The sequence below is a fragment of the Diceros bicornis genome, chromosome 10, assembly GCF_020826845.1.
Source record: "Diceros bicornis minor isolate mBicDic1 chromosome 10, mDicBic1.mat.cur, whole genome shotgun sequence".
Classification (NCBI taxonomy): domain Eukaryota; kingdom Metazoa; phylum Chordata; class Mammalia; order Perissodactyla; family Rhinocerotidae; genus Diceros; species Diceros bicornis.
The window spans coordinates 11014118-11036827 of record NC_080749.1 but is presented as its reverse complement, the minus strand read 5'-3'; the positions used below and the strand labels follow the sequence as shown (position 1 = coordinate 11036827).

General features: G+C 40.3%; 1 protein-coding gene across 2 annotated transcripts; it reads left to right on the top strand.

The window, feature by feature from the left end:
* The first annotated feature begins 7419 nt into the window (after positions 1–7419).
* TSN (translin) lies at positions 7420–15808 on the top strand. 2 transcript variants are annotated; one of them, XM_058548785.1, is made up of 6 exons: positions 7425–7607; positions 8794–8887; positions 9878–9974; positions 12244–12359; positions 13053–13132; positions 13793–15808. In XM_058548785.1, exons 1-6 carry the CDS (start codon positions 7542–7544, stop codon positions 14024–14026), a joined length of 687 nt encoding a protein of 228 aa, XP_058404768.1. In that variant the 5' UTR covers positions 7425–7541; the 3' UTR covers positions 14027–15808. The 2 variants fall into 2 exon arrangements, with proteins under 2 accessions (XP_058404769.1, XP_058404768.1); XM_058548786.1 differs by lacking the exon at positions 13053–13132 and having other exon boundaries at positions 7420–7607; positions 13793–13866.
* Positions 15809–22710: the final 6902 nt, after the last annotated feature.

The following is a 22710-nucleotide window of genomic DNA, read 5'->3' as shown; positions in this document are numbered from 1 at the left end:
CAGGCACATGTCTCAGGGAGCACCCAGACTCATCCACTGTCACCACCCTAGTTGAAGCCACCACCATTTCTCTCTGAAAGTACAGCAATAACTCACTAACTGATCTCTCCCCACCCACTCTTGCTCCTCCAACTTAGTCTCCATACAGCAAATTAGGTAATTGTTCTCTAGTGGTTTGCCTGTGCCTCTGCAACTGCCAAGAGAATCCACTGTTGGGTTTTCCTGCTGTTCCCAGGAGAAGGAAGGGAGAGAAGTGGGACACAGCCAGACCTAGCCGACCCCGGGTCACACAAGCAAGCCCTGCTGAGAACAGCAAAGTTGTCCAGCTCAACTCAGTCCAGTTCAGCTGATGCCAAGAGTAGAACTGCTGCCCAGCCCAGCTCAATCAAGATCAGCCAAACCCTAGCCGATCCACAGACTCTCTGTCAATGAGATTGAGCCATTTGTTGTGTTGGAAAAGGCCAGGCACCCCATGGTCCAGGGACCAGTCCCACAATTGTGCAGGAGCTCAGGTGGCCCAACACCCTTGCCACTGTAAGCAGAGCTCCATCTACTATCTAACATCCCTGAAGATTCTCATTCTGAATAGCAGTGCCCCAAATTGTATTATCAAATCTTCTAGGCACTGATTCCTTGAGCAGGGTGAATGCCAGGGCCTTCTTTCATTCAGCAGGGCTGTGAATTAAACACAGCCAATGACCTCAGTAGAGGGCAAGTTGAACTCCTGAAAAGTCAGGAACTCTTTCTTCATTGCCACTTTGCATGTTCAGTGACTTCTGAATGGAGGGCTGAGTGTCTGTCAATTCCCTTCAATTTCATCATTGTCTTGGTTAAATGTCTACTATGGCCCTGCTTGGAGCAGAACCTGGTTTTCAGAATTCTTGACATTTGTTACTTTCTATCAAAAAGCCTCCAGGGAGACTTCTGCTTCTGGAAAGATGGAGCGAATGTACTTTCCCCTATACCTCCCACTAAGTGCAACTAAAAACTGTGATATTATATATAAAACAAACATAAAAAGACTCTGTGAAGTGGAGAGAAGGAGGCAGACCAGCTAGGGACTTTGCACCTCGAAAAATGACACAGTGGTGACTTCTGTCTATTTTCTTTGTACCTAATATATCTCTGACTTTTATTTATTACCATTATTTTATCTCAGACTTTTAGCTGAAGAAGCTGGCAACCCAGAAATGCCAACAGGTGTGGACAAAAAAACAGTCCCAACAAAATCCTGTTCTCTCTAGATAAAGGACCAAGAAAGGGGCAGCTCAGCAAGACAGAACACGTTTAAACAATAATGGCTCTGCTCCAGCCAAACACCACAGAACAAACTGTGGCCCCACCCCCGCCTATCCCAGCAGAGTCTGAGTGGGGAGCTTGGACTTCTACCCTCAGGAGGCTTAACGAGGCACACTGTTGCCATGATGACGTCAGAGAAGGTCAAGTAAGGAACCAGGACACTCATCCTTGTCAGCTGATAATAAGTGTCAGTTACTGGTAATGGTGGTGTCAGTGGAGACCCTGTGGGGAGACTGGACTTCCACTCCCATCCAGCAAAAATGAGGAGCCTCTACTCTTGGGTGTCAATGGAGGCCAAGTGGGGAACCTAGTCTTCCACCCCCATCTGGCAGTAACAAGGCAGTATCCCCCTTCCACTCCTGGGGAAGATTTAGAAGAAGCCAGTTCAAACAGAAGGTTTATATAAGATCCAGAGTCTCATGACATAATATAAAAATGTTCAGGTTTTAATAGAATATCACTTGTCATACCAAGTACCAGGAAGATGTCAACTGAATGAAAAAGATAATCAATAGAAGTCAATGCCAAGATGATAGAGATGTTAGAAGTATCTGAAAAAGACTGGAAGCAGCTAGGATAAAAATTCTTCAATGAGTAATTATGAATACACTTGAAATGAATAAAAGAAATAGTAAGTCTCAGCAAAGAAACAGAAAGTTTTAGCAACAAAATGGAAAATATAAAAGGAACCAAATGGAAATTTTAGAATTGAAAACACAATATCCACAATAAAAAGCTGAGTAGTTGGGCAGAATGGAGAAAACAGAGGTAAGGATCATTGAACTGGAAGATATAAAAATAAAAATTACAAATCTGAACAATAGAGAGAAAACAGACTAGAAAAAAGAAGAGAGCTTCAGGAACCTGTGAGAATATAACAAAAAGATCTAACACTATTGTCATCGAAGTCCCAGAAGGAGAGGAGCAAGAAGGCAGGGCTGAAGAAGTACTTAAATGAATAATGTCAAAAAACTCCTAAAATTTGGTAAGAGACATAAACCTGAAGATTTAAGAAGGTGAAAAAAATCTCAAAACAGAATAAACTCAAAGAAATCCACAACAAGACACGTTATAATTAAGCTCCTGAAAATTAGAGACAAAGAAAAAAATCTTGAAAGCAGCCAGAGAAAAAAAGATACCTTCCCTGTAGGGAAAAACAATTAGAATGACGGAAGACTTCACATCAGAAACCATGAAAGCAGTGCCACAACACTTTTCAAAGCCTGAAAGAAAAGAACTGTCAACCCAGAATCCTATGTCCAGTGAAAACACACTTCAGGAATAAATGGGGAATCAAGACATTTCAGATGAAAGAAAACTATGAGAATTTGTTGCCAGCAGATCAACCCTAAAAGAAATGTGATAAAATTCTCTAAACAGAAAAGAAAGGATAAAGGAAGGAAACTAGGAACATCAGGAAGGAAGAAAGAAGATAGTATACAAAATAAGGGTAAATTCAATAGACTTTCCTTCTCTTGAGTTTTCTAAATTTTGTTTGATTGTTGAAGCAAAATTATAACACTGTCTGATGTGGTTATAACTGTATGTAGAGGAAATATTTAACAATTATATTATAAATGAGGGAGGGTAGAGAGAGATAGGGAAGTAAGATTTCTATACCTCACCTGAATTGGTAAAATGATGACACCAGTAGACAGCAATAAGTTATGTATATATAATGCAATACTTAGAGCAAAAGTAGAAAATACTTAGCAGCCTAAAAAGGCTATGCAATGAGATACATTTAAAAACACTATAAATAAAGTGGATTTATAGAAAATATTCATAGGAAGGTAGGAAAAATAAGACAGAGAAATGAAAAGTAGAGGACAAACAGAAAGAGAAAAAGAAATGGAGACTTAAACACTAACATATCAACAATTACATTAAATGCAAATGGTCTAAATATAGCAATTAAAAGATAAGAGATTGATGAGTGACTTAAAAACATGACCCAACTATATACTCTCTGCAAGAAACTCACTTCAAATATAATGACATAGGCAGGTTTAAAGCAAACAGATGTTACAGATTAACAGATAGTTTGCCTGTTTTTTTTTTTTTTTGCTTTTTTTTGGGATTGTGGGAACAGTGCAATTTTAAGTTTTTTCTTCTGTTTTGCAATTTCTCTGGTTGTCCATGGATTCTCAGTATCCAAAAGCTGTTACATAAAGCCTCATGCTGGTGTAGTTAAATGCAATTAAGGGATTATATCATAAAGGAAAGTGTGGAACTTTCCCATGTCATCCACCCAGTGAGGCCAGCACTAACAAGGATAAGACTAGTTTGGGGATTCAAGGTATGACCATCATGAAGCTAGCAGACACCCAAGAAGAGGCTGAGGGGGATGGGAAGGAACAGCCGCTTAGCCAATGACTTTGGCACATATGAAACAAGTCCCATTTTCTCCCAGATTTGCCTGAGCTGTAGACTTTCTTTCTTCCAATTTACAAAAAAAAGTAAAATTTCTCACACCTTCAAATCTTACTATTATGCACTGCTTGGTGCATTGCCCTTGCGTGCTTAAACTTTTAGGTCACCAGACAAAGGAACAATTTGAAATATTGGTATAGGTGTTGAGAAAGTGGATAACCTAATGGCTGATAACACAACTTCTTGTAAGTTGTTTTGGTAAGTTGGTATCTAATTCTTCGCTTTCAAAAGCATTGATGGAAAGCTTATTTGAAATGTCCACCAATAATCATTAAAAACAATTTTGGAGATAAATCACCTTTATTTTTGGACAATATCCAACAAGGAGTTTAAGATACTGAGTGAAATTGGTACAAGAGAACTCCTTCCATTCTCTTCTACTTACCTTTATGAATATCTTAGTCTGAATTATCAAGAAGACAAAGTCTAAAACAAAGATTAGGTGCTAACATTTTATTTGGGTGGGTGGGTGGGCGAGTGAATTCCAGGTCATTGAGAGTGAGGGACCAAGAAAAATAAGGTAGCAAAGGACAGAAAGCAAATACAAGATGGTGCATTATTACACTGGCCACAGTCTCATAAGTAACCTGATTGGTTGCTCAGTTACATGGGGCATTTCTGCATTTCTAGAGAGACTGTTAGGAGCTCCTGTTTCTTAGAACAGTCTTTTAGGAAGAGGCAGGGCTAGGAATTTATCTATGGGCTCCTAACCACATTCTGCCTTTCACTAGTCAAAGTGCCCCATGGAGCATTAACTTCACATACTCTTAGATTATGTACCCAGTCCCTCTGGGCAGCTGTTGGGGAAGCCAGAGCCTCTGAGTTGGGTGGGGGAAGTTGGAACTGGGTTGTGGCTGCTCTAATGGACATGATGAAGGCAGTGCTGAAGTCTGGCTGATGCCCAGTAGGAGGCTGAGGCACCACTGGTAATTGATGCAGTGCGGATGTTGGCTAGGCCTCTCCACTGTGAGTTTGCTAGGCTCCACACTGCCTAAAGGGTAATTGGTGATGGTGGCGGTGGGGGTATGGCCCAGTGGCGCAGCAGTTAACTTCACACGTTACGCTTTAGTGGCCTGGGGTTTGCTGATTCGGTTCCTCGGTGCTGACCTACTCAAGGCTCATCAAGCCATGCTAAGGTGGCGTCCCACATAGAAGAACTATAAGGACCTACAACTACGCTCTACAACTACGTACTGGGGGCTTTGGGAAGAAAAAAGAAAAAAAAGAGGAAGACTGGCAACAGATGTTAGCTCAGCGCCAATCTTCCTCAAAAAAAAAAAAACACAAAAAACAAAAAAGACAAAACACCAACAAAAAGCCAGATACAAGAAGATTCATCTGGCCTTAAAAAAAAAAAAAAAAGTAAGGGGGGAAGGCTCCTCCAGGGGCAACTACTGTGAATGAAATTTCTCATCTATCTATCTATCTATCAATCAAAAAAATAGAACACTCATCCACAAGTACATGACTAATTGGAAAAAGAACATAGCCCCATCCATCTCACCGTCCATGTCATTTAGAGATTACTTCCATTAAAACTTCACTTTTCTCGTTCAATATTTATAAAATTTATATTTGTTGTTTTGATCAACCACATATTACTGTTGAATGACAATCTCGAAGTAATTTTAACATCTAGAACCTTACAATAATATGAAAAACATTTTAATTTGTATTAATTTTTGTAGGGGATTATGATGGATAATCAAAAGATTTTAAACAATAAATATTTTTATGCTAGGTTAAAATTCTTATGGGATAAATAGAATGAAAATAGCTGTTAAAAAAGAGCTAATAAAACAGTATGGAGGTTCCTCAAAAAATTGAACATAATATTATCATATATCCACTTCAGATTGTATACCCAAAAGATTTGAAAGCAGTGACTTGAGCAGATATTTGTACACCCATGTTTATAGAAGCATTATTCACAAAAGCCAAAAGGTGGAAACAACCCAAATGTCCACTGATGGATGAACAGGCAAACAAAATGTGGTATATACATAAAATGGAATATTATTCAGCTTTAAAAAAGGAAATCCTGTCACGTGCTACAAAATGGCTGAACCCTGAGGTCATTACGCTAAGTGAAATAATCCAGTGACAAAAACACAGATATTGTTTGATTCCACTTACATGAAGGGCCTAGACTAGTCAAATTCAGGAGGACAGAAAGTAGTCTTTTGCACACATTATTGATAATCCTCCTAACTTTTAGAGAGAGGTATTAATAATTCTAACTTGACAAATGAGAAAAGATACTCTTAGGAGATGCTTAAAGACCACCTTAGATTTTCAGAAAAAAGTGATTTGGCAGACTCCTATTTCTGCTAGAATTTTAAAAGTCACAATCTTTGTTTTCAGTTGGCATAGAGAGACACGTTGCAGGATTTGAAAAATGAATTTGGGTTTGTATGAAGTCAGTAAATACACAAAAAGTGGTGCTAAGAACATGTTTGGCAGATACTAAGTCAATAAAAATGAGCTCCTATTGCTATTTTCATCCTTTTGTGTGAATTATGAGATTCTACTGTCTAAAATTTTAGGCTACAAAATAGTACCTGATGCCAGAGGTACACAAACAAACCAAATCTTGTGTTTGTTGTTTGAGCAACTTGCTAAAACAGAGCTTTTCTAGCCTGCCACATCATGGGGTTGGAGGGGGTCAAGTTACACAGGGTATTTCAAGTCCCTTGCGAATATTATTGTGCTAGATAGATGATAACAGCATAGTGATTAGGACAAAGCTTTTGGATCCCAGCTTCACCACTTACTAGCTGCATATTACTTTAGGCAAATCAATTAATCTGTTACCATAGTTACTTCACTTATAGTATCAACTTCACAAAAGTATAATGAAAGTAAAATATGATCCTTCATGTAAAATTTTAGAATACACAAGCACAAAGCAAACAAATTATCACTTAGTTGATATAAGTAATCACTTGAATTCATTTGAAAACTGCATCCTACACACACATACACATTTGTACTTGTAGGGTAGATGTATGGAATAAGTCGGCAAGGACAAATAAATCGTTACAGCGCTTGCCTCAATAAACGGGAATTGGGAGAAGGAAGTGTTAGTTGAGTGTAAGAGAAATTTCCAACCGCACACACTTAAAAGATTCATATAATTTAAAGATAGGTAACACAATCATACAGAGAAGACGTTAAAATAAAAAAAAGTACATAGAGAAAAATTTCCCTCCCAATCCATCCCCTATTTACACAGTCGCACATACTTTTATTTTCCCGTGTATTTTTTGCAAATACGAAGGCATTTTTTTTTTTCCGTTTTCACACGAAAATTGCGATCTCGCCACATTTTTCTGCACCCGGCTTTTTGTATATACTCATTTGTACTCAAGCACTTTTCGCCCCATCTGCTGTCGCAGAAAACAAACACCTCGTATAAGCTTTTAACCGCGCTTGCTCCCACCCGCACCAAGCCCACCCCCGCTTTCCTCAGGCCCACGTGCTCCGAGGACCCTCTTCGCGGGCTGTTTCTTGCGATGCCTGTCCGAAGAGCCCCAGACGGAAGCCCCGCCCACTTCCCCTGCCCTGCCCCCCGGGCCCGCGCCCCGGCTTCAGACGCGGCGGGCGGCGCCTCAGGCAGCGCAGCGGACAGCCCGGCCTCCTGCGCGCCGCGGGCCTTGGAGGACCCCAGCGACTACTGTAGCATAGGGCCCGGTGGACGCGGCGGCAGCGGTGCTCGCGGGCGTTGTGAGTAATTGCGGTGGTTGTCTCCGGAACGCACTTCGCTGGCCGCCGTCGCCGCACTGGCTCACTGTTGTGAAGCCGGCGCCATGTCTGTGAGCGAGATCTTCGTGGAGCTGCAGGGCTTTTTGGCTGCCGAGCAGGACATCCGAGAGGCGAGCCCCCTCTCTTCCATCCCCTCTCCCTTTCCTTGCGTAGCTGGGCCACATCGCCCGGCCCTCCTCCGTCGCTCAGTCTCGAGCGGTGGGGAAGCCTCTGGGGGTCGGTTGATAACACCTCTTGTGGGAGCTTAGGGAACGTCCCTTCCGCCAATCCCGATTCTGCTGTCCTGTCCTGATTTCCTGTGTTAGGCTCTCGGCTCCTCGGCATCACCTACCCCTTTTGAGTCTCAGTTTTCGTCCCTTTTAGACACTGGGTTGAAGGCTCAGTTGGCACTCAGGACTCAGAGAACGCGCGTTTCACGTGTTCCTTGTTGGTGTTTTAAAAGCACGTGTGACTTCTTTTTAAATCTCTCTTATGGCTGCTGCTTCTACATACGATAAAAATCTAGATTTTACTGTGGCCCGATGTCCCTCCTTTCCACCTATCCTTGTCATTTTCGCCGTCTTTCGTTGTGTATAATGTTCAGTTTACCTCCCTTTCATTCCTCTAGTTCCTCAAATACTTTCCTGCCTCAACAGTTTAGTACGTACTGTTTGCATTTTCTGAAATTTGCTTCTTTCCACTCTTTTTTAGGTTATCTTACATTCGTGTCCTTGACGTCACAGTCTAAATAGTCTTTTTTTCCTGTCATGTTTTTTAGTAGTGCATTACAATTTAAAAAAATCTGTGCGTTTCTTACTTTTTAAACATTTGTCTCCCACATTATACTCTTAACTGCAAGAAGGAAGGGGTCTTGGAGTTGTCTGTCTGCTTGGTTTCTCAGTATTTACCCAGTGCCTAACACATACATGTGCTCAGTGATTATTTGTAAAATGAATGAAAGAAAAATACTCAACCCTTATATGGCATTTCATTCTTCACCTTATAAATTACATTCAGATACCTCATCTCCTTTAATGTTTATAGTGTTCCAGTGGGATATTTGGGGTGGGTGGGTGGCGATTATCCTTTTAGGGCCTCTTGAGGCTTTTTAGTGACTTCCTGTCTCACAGAGGAAGTAAGTGGAAAAGTCAGGATTCAAACCTGGATGTTTTCTGTACCAGTTCAGTCCTTGTAAAAGGTTGTTAGTGTTTTGAATGTATGTGAAAGTGATACGGATCGAATATGGTATTTAGTATATTTGGTTTGAGACTGTGATAGTAATGAATTTATCTGATATTTTGATTTTTAATTCTTTAGGAAATCCGAAAAGTTGTACAGAGTTTGGAACAAACAGCTCGAGAGATTTTAACTCTACTGCAAGGGGTTCATCAGGGTGTTGGGTTTCAGGACAGTAAGTTCTTCATTTTGATTTTGAAGGTTTTTATCCAATGTATCAATGTTATTTAAAGAGTTAATTTCCATCCAGATGATATTTTATGTCTGTATCATTTTATTATGAAAAAATGTCCCTCATGCTTTATGGTGCATAAAAGTTTCTAGAATTGAGTTGGTCATTTTATAGGTTTACAGAATTCTGTGTTTTGGTTGATTTTCCACTTTCACATAGTGTGGTTTAAATAGGAATATTTTCTATTGTGATGGAGTTCTACTGATGATAATTGTAGTAGTTTCACAGCTTTTTTGTGTATTTAACAGCTTTTATTTGGCTTTTTTTTTTTTAAATCTAACCTTTCAGTCTTTGAATATGGTTTAATATGCATTTGTAGATATGAAATGGCCAGTGTAAAATGTTCTCAGTGTGTTTACAGTCAGCCCTTTAAGTGGAGATCAAATATGATCAGTTTAGACATGAAACCTCTGTTGTAAGATGTAGCCAGCACAACTAAAAGAGCTGAGTATATTTTGAGATAGAGAATACTATGATCATGTAATTTACAGTTGTCAGAGGCAAGACATTTCTCTCAATGATATAGAGTTGGTCAGACTGATTGAAAATAATTGGTAAAGCTTCTTTTTGACCAAATATGGGAGCTAGAAGCAGTCCAATTTTAGGCATCCTCTGAGGACTGACTAGGAATAGCACCTGGTGCACAGCCCCTGAAGGATGAGGTTATTTATGACAGCATACAGACATGTTTCCTAACATAATCCCTTGCAGCAAGTTTTTGCTTATTTTTTGTTATTTGGTTCATCAATAGGGAAACCAGAGATAAAATTTTGAGAGCCAGGTTGAAAAGTAGAGATGCATACCCTACATTGGGTCATGAAATTAAAAAAAAAAGTTGATTTATTTGTAAGTAGGCTGTCTAGATTATTAAGCAAGAACTGTATTTAAAATTTGGTAAGTGTTTCATTATTATGTTTATCTTTTTGTGATCAGTTCCAAAGAGGTGTTTGAAAGCTCGAGAACATTTTGGTACAGTAAAAACACATCTAACATCTTTGAAGACCAAGTTCCCTGCTGAACAGTATTACAGGTTTGTAAGAAAAGTGGCATTATTTTATAATGTTAAGTAAAAAAAAAAAATAGGAGAAAAATTATGTGTACTGAATGATTGCTTAGAACTAGGTAAAAATTCCTCTGTAGAAGAAACAGCAGAAAGAAAAAGAATCAGGGGCCGGCCCTGTGGCTTAGCGGTTAAGTGCTCGCGCTTCGCTGCTGGCGGCCCGGGTTTGGGTCCTGGGCGTGCATCGATGCACTGCTTGTCAGGCCATGCTGTGGTGGCGTCCCATGTAAAAAAAGTGGAGGAAGATAGGCACAGATGTTAGCCCAGAGCCAGTCTTCTCAGCAAAAAGAGGAGGATTGGCATGGATGTTAGCTCAGGGCTGATCTTCCTCACAAAAAAAAAAAAAAGAATCAAACTGTTAATAGTGGTGGTATTTTAATGGTGACGAAACTGGTGATTTTATTTTTTTCCTTCCTTTTACTTTCAAAATTTTCTTAAGGAACGTGTATAATTTTTGCAATGAAAAAGTAGTTAAGGAAATATCAGTTGTATGAAGGTCTTTTTTTGTGTGTGTGAGGAAGATCAGCCCTGAGCTAACATCCATGCTAATCCTCCTCTTTTTGCTGAGGAAGACTGGCTCTGAGCTAACATCTATTGCCAATCCTCCTCCTTTTTTCTGTTTCCCCAAAGCCCCAGTAGATAGTTGTATGTCATAGTTGCACATCCTTCTTGTTGCTGTATGTGGGACGCAGCCTCAGCATGGCTGGAGAAGTGGTGCGTCGGTGCGCACCCGGGATCCGAACCAGGGCCGCCAGTAGTGGAGCGCGCGCACTTAACCGCTAAGCCATGGGGCTGGCCCGAGAATATCTTTTTAGTATATTCAGATTATTTGCAGAATTGGACGAGCCATGTTTATGCTATTAAGGTTATGGGATTAGGTAACAGTATATCTAGGGAGTTGAGTTTTACCTCAAAGCTTGAATTTCACTGCCAGGTAGCATATTTAGCTAATATTTTGTGCCATATCTCATTGAATCTACAACACCATTAATTTTAGGGTAACACCATTATTTTATGTACCACTAGGGAAGAAAAATTGTTGTCAGTCATAATTGTGAAACATGTAGATTGTAAAATGCATCCTGATTTCACAGATATGAAACTGGGCAAAACTACATCTGAATATTGATGAAATATGGTAAATAAGAACCTACAGTTTCTACTTAGGTTTGTTTTCTTACTGAAAAAGTTGTTCTTTTAAGACACGTATGTGGGAAATAAATAGTTAGGACGTGTATGTGGAGAGTGGATAGTATAACCTCACAAGATTCTTTAAGGCAGGGGTCAGTAAACTACTTGTAGCCCACTGCCTCTGGAAGCTAAGAATTGCTTTTATATTCTAAAGGGTTGTTTAAAAAAAAAAAAAACACTGAAATGAGAACATGTGGCAGACTGAAAGTGACCCACAAAGCCTAAAATATTTACTGTCTGGACCGTCATAGGAAAAGTTTGCTGACCCCTGCTGTAAGGTAGTAAATGAAGCATAGAGACATAGGACAATAGAATTGGCAGGGTTTTTAGAGACCGTATAGTTTGGAGGTCACATACAGGCTGCCCTCTGGCTGATTTGGTCCTCAGAAGGTTTTGTTTGATCCACATTGTGTTGAAAAATTTTTTGAATATTTTGCTACATATGAAAATCAAGAGGCATAACATAAGTATTTAGGGGTTTTAAAATTTCCTATTCCTTTTTCAGGCTCCTAGTTCAGTTAAACTACTGCAGTTTCCTGAGGTTTTTAAGTCCATCTGTTTAGTGATTGCAAATGGTAGTTATTTCTTATATGTGTGAATTGGGATTTTCCTGACACTCTACACTCAGATCAAAACGTAGGCGTTAAGGTAGGTGTTGAGGCTGATGGACAGTTGCAGTTCTACATCGGTCTTCAGTTGCCAGTTTTTATTTTTAATCAGCAGTATCATTGTTTTTATTGATTAAACTTCTGAAGTACAGTTGCTCTTGTCATCCGTAATCTTCAATTGTAAATATTTGTATTCATCAAAATTGGATCATGCTTCTCATTGGTTAGACTTATAATAGGTAATTGTTATAAATTTGAACTTGTAAAATTTATACTAAATCTAAATGTCGTATTGCTCTTACATGTTTTGTATGTTGGGGTTTCACATAAGATTTTATTTGGAAAGGAGTCCATTTCTAAAATGTTTGAACGTGATTGTAGTAAACCTGTCTTTTTTAAGGCCCCAGTCCCTCCACCTGAATGTGCTTATACTCGTGCAGGTTTCACGAGCACTGGAGGTTTGTGTTGCAGCGCTTGGTCTTCTTGGCAGCGTTTGTTGTGTACTTGGAATCAGAAACGCTAGTGACTCGAGAAGCGGTTACAGAAATTCTTGGCAGTAAGTGTCTTTGTTAGTGTTGTGCAGAATCAGGCATGGTAGCTTAATTTTTTGGGGGAGGGGCTATTGCTTGTACTTTCCGTTTATTAAATAAGAACTAAATGGAAAACCAGTTAGTTGGAAACACAAAAACTGAAAATATGTAGTGGCTTGTTCTTTGTACTTGGGTGTTGTAAAATTTGGTTTTGAAAAATTTCAAGCCTAAAGAGAAGTTGAAAGAATAGTACAGTGAGCACCTGTTTACACCCGACTTAGATTCACCACTTGTTAACATTTTGCCTCAACTGCATAGTCTCCTCACTTTGTGTGTGTGGATGTGTATGCATGTGCAAACCGTTTGAAAATCAGTTGCAGATATCATTACTTCGTTAAGTGCTTCAGGCCTGCATTTTTTAAAAACAAAGATATTCTTTGACATAGCTAGATACCATTCTTGATGGTATTACTTTTTGAGAGAAGAATGGAAGAGAAAATTGAATTTTACTTGAAGAGCTCAAAAAATCCACAGTGGGGTCTAGTTGCCAAGGGTATGAACACATTAAAAAGACAGTTTTAAAAGATTCATCCTTTTTTCACTTACTTGGAAAGAAATTATATATATGTGTGTGTATGTATGTGTGTATATATTTTTAGTATTCTTAGGCTTAAATTGTATTCACCTTATGACCTCTCTTTACTTTGATATATTTTTAGTTGAGCCAGATCGAGAGAAAGGATTTCATCTGGATGTAGAAGATTATCTCTCAGGAGTTCTAATTCTTGCTAGTGAACTGGTAAGAAGCTTAGTAATTTGCCATTTGGTTTTTGATCTTCCCACTTTGCTGTAGTTTTTTTAAATGGGTACAGAAATTCAGAAAGTCTAATTCTTTTCTAAGCCGTCTATTGATTACCAGGCAGTCATTGACTATGCACTGTATGTGTTGGGTTTTGCTAGCCATCAGAGAAATACAATTCAGATGAGGAGGTAGCTGTGCAGAGTAAATTTGTGACTTTTTAAAGGATGATAATACCTCTTTCAAAGTAGTGGCAAGACGTATATTCCTGGTAACTGTTAATTCATATTATTGTTTTAGAGAGCAATTTAACTATATAACTGTATGAATTATTCTTGCTTTTATCCCCTTAGTCTCTTCCCTGAGATACTGTCCTATAAAAATAATTCTAAGGAAGAGAAAAGCTGTTATAAAGGTGTTCACTATTGCCTTATTCATATTTATGAAAAATTGTAGACTATAGAGACTCCAACAAAAGGGCAATGATTTCTTAAGTTATTAGGTAAGTTGTAAGTAATATTATGCAGTAGTCAAAAATGTAATTATCAAGGACAGTACGGGAAAGTTTTGTGCCTGAGGATCTTCTAGTTGTGATTTAGGGGACGTTCTAAGGAGGAGCCATGTTGTAATGCGTGCCCCTGTTTCTCTTTCCCTGGGTAGTCAAGGCTGTCGGTCAACAGTGTGACTGCGGGAGACTACTCCCGGCCCCTTCACATCTCGACCTTCATCAATGAGCTGGATTCCGGTTTCCGCCTTCTCAACCTGAAAAATGACTCCTTGAGGAAGCGCTATGATGGCTTGAAGTATGATGTGAAGAAAGTAGAGGAGGTGGTCTATGATCTCTCCATCCGGGGCTTCAATAAGGAGACGGCAGCAGCTTGTGTAGAGAAATAGGAGGCTCTCCCTGCGCTGGCCCTGTTGGCCTCAGCGGTTGCTGGTGAGGGTGAGCGCTGCCTCTCACGGTAGTTAGAGTGCCCCCGTTGCTCAACACCACGCGTTTTATTTTCTTAACCGGTTGTGTGGTGTAAGTGTCAGAATTGAAACACTTTTTTGGGGGAATAAAAGACTAGCCTTTACAAGGACAGATTTTTCTTTGTTATTTCAGTGAATTTGCTCTGTAATTCAGTGTATTTTAGTTCTGTCAGAAAGCGTAAATGTCAGTCTCTTGGTGTCAAGTCCTTTTCATGCTTACCTTGATGCTGTTGACTGCGAAGTTGATTGTCTTGTTTGTGGTTCTTCCAGAAGTGAACCTTGATGTTTTCTATATCCAAATTAACCATCCATACCCGGGTATAACCTGGATACGTATAAAAATAGATAATTGAAAAGGGTGGTTGCCAAGCAAAGGACAATTTATTTTATATTTTCCTTCCTTATTTTAAGCCTTTTGAGTAAATCAGGTGTTGAGATTTTTTGCAAGGGAGTTATAGCCGCAGATTTCTCTCTCACTGCCATCAAAATATAAAAGATTAAATTGCAAAGTCAAGTTCCACAGATTATTTTGAGGAGTTTTTGTATAAGGGACTGAGTAACATCTTATCGTTTGGCTCTCTTTACCAGGTGGGGAGTAGGGCTTAGTGTTTTAAACACCTCTGTTTTCTGATGTTGCCTTAACATTCTGCTATTGTAGCAATTAAAAATTGTTTTCACACACATTTTCAACTAACACTGCATATGATATATTTCTAAGCTATGAAACGTTTTTCCTAGCAGCCAGCTAGACTGTTTGGTCTGGGAATATAAAGCCACCCAGTCAAGTTAATTAGCAAGACCCTGACTGGTGTGTTCTGAGAGGACAATGTTGTACTTGGTCTGGAAGAAAGAGAAAACTTTGGATTAAAAAGAAAAAATCAGCTTCTTTGAAAAAATCAGGCTTTTTAGAGTAAGCAGTTTCAGATTGTTGATGGCTATTCCAACAGTCAGGTTTTAGACTTACAGTTTTGGGCTAGTCACTTAAATCTTGTTGGCACCCTCCTCCCCCTCCATGTTTTCAGGTAGTATTAAGAATACTTGCCATGTAACTTTTGCTGTTGAATTGAAATTATTACAATGGTGACTTAATCCACAGTTTTTTGGAGCTCACTGAAAGGAGGGTGCTCGTGTTTCCAGAATGATATGAAGTATTTAGAAGTATCACCCTCTCAAGCCTAATACCAGTTTGGGCTTCCTGTTGGTACAGTAGGATATTTGGCATTGCCATCAGAGCTGTTAGCCGGCCAAGTTAAGGACTGACCAAATTTTCCATCATGAGGAAAGAAGTAGAAATGAGGCATAAATTGCTGTGCATTGTTGGCTTTTAGAACAATTTTCTTAACAGCTCTTTCTGCAGAAGAGTTCGTAGAAAGAAAAAAGATGTTAGGGTCTTTCAAGTGCCTAGGATGGTCGTCTAAAATGTGTACAAATAACACTGCCTGGATTGAGCATAAAAGGCTTTTAATTACATGATCTGACATATGCAGTAAGTTTGATAATAGTTTTCTTTGTATTGATTCTGCTTGAGAATATTCAAGTTCTTGGCGGAAGTTGTGGATTTCAGTTTTAACAAATGCATTTTAAGTGGAGAAACACATTCTGGTCTTAAACACCATTTGAGAATTGAGAAGTGTCATGTTTATAATTATTCAGTTGTGTTTGTTGCTGGCTTATTGTAAAGCAATAAAAAAGTTTTGTTTTGTTTTTGTTTTTGCCTTTTTGTAACTTAGTGTGTGCTGCCAGGGTGATAAGCGCGTAGTCCTGTATAATAGTTTAAATAATCAAAGGACATCAACCACTCAGAGTTCTGTACTGTAAAGTGCAGGTAACATTTGTGTGATCTACCTTGATTGAGAGATTACAAGTATTTTAACTGGAGATGTTGAGAAACCTTGGCTCTGGTTTTAGTACACCAGAATTACTTTTCAATTTTAGAAAATCAAGCAGGTTAAAGAAAGTAGTGATGAATTAATGGATGCTCTCTTTGTAGATTTATTTACAAGAAGAAGAAAACTTCATAAATACGTCATAAGATTTATCCTGTCTTAAACTTGAACAATAATATGAGTAATGCTTAAGAGAATTTAATAAAGAAGGAAGGTTCTTTGGTAGTATTTTGAGACCTTGACTTAAACAAGTAAAGAGATGTGATGAATATGCAGGTTGCTACTGGCATAGTTTCATAATTGTGTACTCAGAAATTATAGTTTGCTTGTTTCTTGGTCTGGACTAAACTATCATGCCTGACACCAAAATAAGACTTTCCCCGACCCTGTTTTTCTTAGTATTCACTGAATAAGCATTAAACAAATAAAAATAAACAATCTCTCCTTTCCCCAAACAACAATAACAGACATTTAAGGGAGGTGAAATTGACCAGACTGGTTGGTTGGATGAGGATGGGGTGAGGGAGAGGGAGGAGTCTAGCTTAACTGTCAGGTTTCTGGTGTGGATGACTAAGTAGATTTAGTGCTGTCAACAGAGGTGGGGGTTGTAGGTGGAAATGCATGTCTGGGGTCCCCTGGGCACGTGGTGTATTTGCTTTTGGATGTGTTGGGTTTATCATGCCTGTGGAGCAGCTGGGTGGAGATGTCCAGCAGGACTTTGGGCATGAGGGAAGCTGGGAGCCAGCCTGGGGCTAGCTTTGGGTAGCTTAAGCCTATACGTGGTAGATAAATCAGGAGAGTGTGTACGATCTACCTGGAGGGCATGTAGAATGAGAAGAGTAATGGGCTGGGGACGAAACCCTGGTTAACAGCAGGGTTTAGTGAGTTAGGTGGAGGAAGTAGAGTCCTGGACGAGGAAGTGGAGAAATGGTTAGGTTGACGGCACAGGGAGAGGGGTTGTCACAGAAGCCAGGGAAATAATGAGTCTTCAGAAGGTTTTTTTGGATGAGAGATTTAAAATAAATAATTTTACAGTCTGAGAGCCTCGTGACTCAGGTGAGGCTAGGTTATGCCGTGGTAACAACCCCCCAAAATCAGAGGCATAGAACAAGGTTTATTTATCACTCACACTCCCTGTCCATTGCGGGTTAGCTGGGGGATCTGTTCCATGTTGTCCTCATCTAGCTTGACAGAGCAACACCAACTGGACCGTTGCTCATCGCTCTGGGAGAGGGAAAGAACTGTGGAGGGTCTTGCACAAACACGTGCTCTGGTGTGGAAGTGACATTACTTTCTTTTGTTGGTTAGAAGTGGACATGTGGCCCTGCTAAACACCAAGGGGGCCAGGAAGTGAAATCCCACCTTGTAGGATTAGAGTCAGAAGATGGAGAGTCAGACAGACAACACTGAATGTTGTGGGCAGTGTTTAGTTCCTTTGTTAAATGATTAGTAGTATTTCTGGTCGCACACAAACTTCATTGGGCTTGGGAGGGAGAATAGATATCCCAGGGCCACTCTTGCCTGGTGGATGACAAGAAGACGGCGGATTGATCTGTAGTTGTCCCCTCTGTTGTGGAAGGTTGTTTCCTGTTTGAAAGAGATTTCTCTGGTGCATGTGTGTTTGTGGTTGGGTTTGTGTATGCGTGTTTTAAGCCAACACTCAATGAGCTCTTACATGTCCCAAGCACTGGGCTAAACATTGTATCCAGACCATCTCATTTCATCCTCATCACAGCCCTATGAGGTTGCTACCACTGTTTTCCCCATTTTAGACTTGGGAAAAGGCTTAGAGAGGGCAGTTAACTTGCCGGGTTCGTGACTAGGGAGGAGCTGTGATTCGTATACATTTATTCTGTTCTGCATCCACGTACACCATTTCTTCCTTGATGCTCTTGATGGTATCATCCAGAAATAGTTATGAACACAGTGTATGTATACCTTTGGGTTAGGTGCAATTTGTATTAAAAATAAGCTTTAAAAATAAGTGGGAGACTTGGTCTGTGCCCTCAAGATGTTTAGGGTCTAGTTGCAGAGGAGAGGGTGGTGAGAAAAGTTATAAACAGGTAAGAGGTTAAATATTCAACTAATATTTGAGCACCTACTACAATTAAAAATTTTAGTATCTTTATTGAAGTACATTTTACATGTAAAATTGACTCATGGCCAGTGTAAAATTCAGTGGCTTTATTTACCAAGTGGTGTACCAATCATACATCAGTTTTAGAACATTTTCATCTCCCAAAAGATCCCAGTTTCCACTCCCAGCTCCGGGCAACCACTAATCTTATTTCCATCTCTATAATATAATTTGCCCTTTCTGGATATTTTATATAAATGGAATCATACAGTATATGGTTTCTTGTGTCTTTTAGCATAATGTTATTAAGGTTCATCCATATTAGTTTGTTCCTTTTTATTCCTGAGTGGTAATCCATTGTATGGATATTCCATGTTTTAACTATTCATCAAATGATGAAGATTTAAGTTTCTACTTTTCAGCTGCTATGAATAATGCTGCTATGAACATTCTCATGCAAGTCTGTGTGTGAATGGATGTTTCCATTTCTTTTGGATAGATACCTAGGAGTCTGTGGTAATTTTAAAAATGGTAATTTTTAAAAAAATGGTAACTTTGTTTACCTTTTTAAGAAACTGCCAACCTGTTTTCCCATCAGCAGTCTGTGAGGATTCCCTACTATGAGTTAAAATTCAAGACAATAATAGACAAGATGTCATAATAACAGTACTTAATTGCTAGATAACTTGTGAAGGATTGCTATAGGAATTTAGGAGGTATAATCTGAACTGGTTCGTGAAAGAGGTGGGATTTAGATAAGCATGGAACTTGGAGAAGGTCATTTTGGCTGGGCAGAATAGTTGAAACCGAAGCAGAAATGTATCAGACATTTGATGGGGATAGAGATGTCGTCCATTTGAATGGGGGGGGACGATCTGGTAAGGTCATATTGTTAGATTTAGAAAAGCCTGAATAGAGAGGTTAGGGAGTTTGGACTTTGAATAATAGGCAGTGGAGGACTGTAGGTGTTTTTTGAAGAGGGGAGGGAGCAGCTTTGGAGTCAGACAGCTGTAGTTTTGAATCCTGGCTCTGTCGTGGTACCAATGAAGTAAACTGCAAAGAAAGGATTGAGAAAACTTGCTGACTGATTGGAGTTGAGGGCAGAGGGATGCTGTGGACTGAATGTTTATGTCCCCCTGACAATTTACATGTTGAAGCCTAATCCCCAATTGGACGGTATTTGGAGGTAGGGCCTGTGGGAGGTGATTAGATCATGTGGGTGGAGCCCTCATGAATGGGATTAGTGCCCTTATAAAAGAGACCCCAGAGAGCTCTCTCGCCCCTCCACCGTGTGAGGACACAGTCAGAAGATGGCTGGCTGTGAGCCAGGAAGTGGGCCCTCACCAGACACTGAATCTGTCAACGCCCTGGTCTTGGATCTGTGATAAATAAATTTCTGTTGTTTAAGCCACCCAGTCTTTTTGTTAACCTGAATGGACTAAGACAAGGGAAGAAGAGTGAGAGGAGTCAGAGGTGCCTGAGCTTCTGAAGGAGTAACATGGGAAAGTTAGAGTTAGTTTCTGGGGAAGACGAGAGGGTCAGTTTTGCAAGCGTTGAGTTTATTGTGAAGGTGAGATGTGGCACAGGTGGCTGTACTTTTTGGACTAGAATTTAGGACCCTAAGACGAGATGAGAGTCCTTTAGATAGGTTGGGTAGAGCAGATATTTGGATCTGTGCCTGTGGAGGAGCTCTTGGAGGGAGGGAGATGTATGGGAGAGAAGTGGAGACGTCAGTGCTAGTAATTAACCAATCAAGGGAGCCCACGGAGGAAGACAGTGAGGAGAAGATGAGGAAGGAGCCGAAGGCCTGTGTCCTCTCCAGTTCAGGTCTGTCGCAGTGGGACCCATGGAAATGGGATGTGTGTGCATGGCTTCTTCCTGTCGCTGTAGAAATGCTTTACTTACTATAAAGACTTTTAAGGTTTTGGCTGAAGGAAGATAAACCTATGAAAATATGTAGAATCCCCAGACAAGAGAGTTGGGCTTGTTAGTTACTTTCTGTCATTCTTTTTCTTATTTACCCTGTCCCTTAAATCAGTTACTTATGATCATCTGGTGTCATTTAATATTAATTAACATTTACCCACAGCCATCTGCAATGGCTAGAGTTCTGCGTTCATCCATTTGAGCCGTGTTTCAGGGACAGCATGCTGGCCTCGCTCTCTGGATGTACCAGCTGGCCCTGCCGGTTCAGAAGTCAGAAAAGACTCCCCTTCAGCTTCCTCTGCCATGTCCCTGTTGTCAGACTTCTCTTGATGAACCTTTTGCTCACCCTGACAGTTGAAGTGAAGCCAGAGTATTTTTGACAGTTGGAAAATACAAAGGGCAGGGTGTTTGTTTTTGCTTTCTGGGGGAAGACTGTAAGATTGTTTTAATCATTAAGGGCTTGTTTTGGGACAGAGTCAGTGTATTGGGCCCTTCTACTTTAATAAGAAGCTGTTTAATTAGACCCAGAACTGACACAACTAAGATGAAGACCCATAATCAGTGTTAAAAAAGACTAAAATCGATAAACTTTGACTTCTTTTCTTTGCCTCCAGAAGTTAACTTTCAGGTCCCCAAGAGGATGAACAAAGGGTCAGGGATGGACCCAGGTTCTCTTCTTCAGCTGTGCCTAGTAGAGTTTGGTCATCAGTCTTCCTGGGACGAGTCTTGGGGGTGGGCGTTACTAGGAAACAACAGGAGACCTACCCGGGAGGTGGTGTGGCCTTGCCACCCCTTACCTGCAACCCCAGCCCTTAAGGACAAGGATGTGGCCTCATCTTGTTTAGTAGAACTGGCCACACCTGGGTTATTGGCTGGGGCATGCCTTGGGTCATCAAGCAGCTCTAACGCTCGCTTTTTTTTTTTTTTGGTGAGGAAGATGAACCTTGAGCTAACATCCATGCAAATCCTCCTCTTTTTGCTGAGGAAGACTGGCCCTGGGCTAACATCTGTGCCCATCTTGCTCCACTTCATGTGGGATGCGGTCACACCATGGCCTGACAAGCGGTGCGTCGGTGCACGCCCGGGATCCGAACCCCGGGCCGCCAGCAGCTGAGCGTGCGCGCACTCAACCGCTATGCTACGGGGCTGGCCCCTCTAACGTTTGCTTAAACTGAAAACAGTCTGGGGAGGAGAATATTTCCGAAATACCTTCACTGAGGAAAAGCAAAGAAAAGGAAATAGGCTTGCACAAGCATTTTTAGAGCTGACTCTAGAACTTTTCCTTTAATCCTCATATATTTTATACACATTGGAAGAAGGGAATAGATGATACTGCCTGGTGTTCGGTCAAAGGTATGATAGGGGTATGGAGACACTTTGAGGAATATGTAAATGTGCATACCATTGCTTTAGGATGCATTTTATATATTTTCCTCTTTTGCTTGTGTTACTTTCATAATTATAAAAGAAATATAATCATCATAGAAAATTGGGAAATTACAAAAAATCTTAAAGATGCGTGTATAATTTTTGCGTTGTGGTTTATCCTAAATATACTACTGGCTGTTTAAAAACTTTATGTTGAGATAATTGTGGATTCTACTATTAACTTTTTCTGAGAAGTATTATCGTTAGCTGACTGCTGTGTGAATATCCACTCTCTTTCCTGAGCTCCTTCCACAAAGGTGCAGAGGGATACGTGGGTCTCCAGTTCTCAGCGAGCTCTGTGGAGGTGCCAGGTTCTGCAGTCAAGCTTCCTCTGTTCTTGAGCAGTGTGTTTTACGTTGCCCTCTTTGTACAAAGCTGGCGTTACTGAAACGAACATGCTGCAATTGGATATTCTTATGAAATTAGAGAAAATTTTTTGTCACTTTCTGCTTTGTCAAAGCATTTTTACATTCATCCCGTCATCTGCCTTTCCAAGCTGTCTTGTGACACATTCTCTGTGACCCCTCTGGAGGTTGAGGCACAGACAAATGAAAGGGGGGGTTTTCCCAGGGTTTCACTTTTCTTCCGTTGCCTGTCTTCTTTCTGCCATCATCCAGTCGCAAGCTGGTCAGCTCCTCCTCTGGTCTTGAATTCTGATCACCACTCTGACGCCTCAGCCTCATGGGTTCAAAACTGATCTTGCGCTGCTTTGGAAAACAGTCTAGCAGGTCCTCAGAAAGCTAAACATAGGGGTCGGCCCGGTGACGCAAGCGGTTAAGTGCGCACGCTTGGCTTCTGCGGCCGGGGTTTTGCAGGTTTGGATCCCGGGCACACACTGACGCACCACTTGTCAAGCCATGCTGTGGCGGCGTCCCATATAAAGTAGAGGAAGATGGGAACGGATGTTAGCTCAGGACCAATCTTCCTCAAGAAAAAAAAAGGGGAGGATTGGCATCGAATGTTAGCTCAGGGTTAGTCCTCCTCACACACACACACACAAAAAAGGAGTTTAAAAAAAAAAAAAGAGTTACCATAAAACCTAGCAATTCCACTCGTAGGTATATACATGCGAGTTGAAAACATTCCTATACAATGACTTGCATGCAAATGTTCATAGCAGCATCATTCATAATAGCTAAAGAGTGGAAACAAATATCCATCAACTAATGAATAGATTACAAAATGTGTTATATCCGTACAGTGGAATATTATTTGGCAATAAAAAGGAATGAAGTACAGATACATGCTACAGTATGGACAAACTTTGAAAACATACTAAGTGAAAGAAG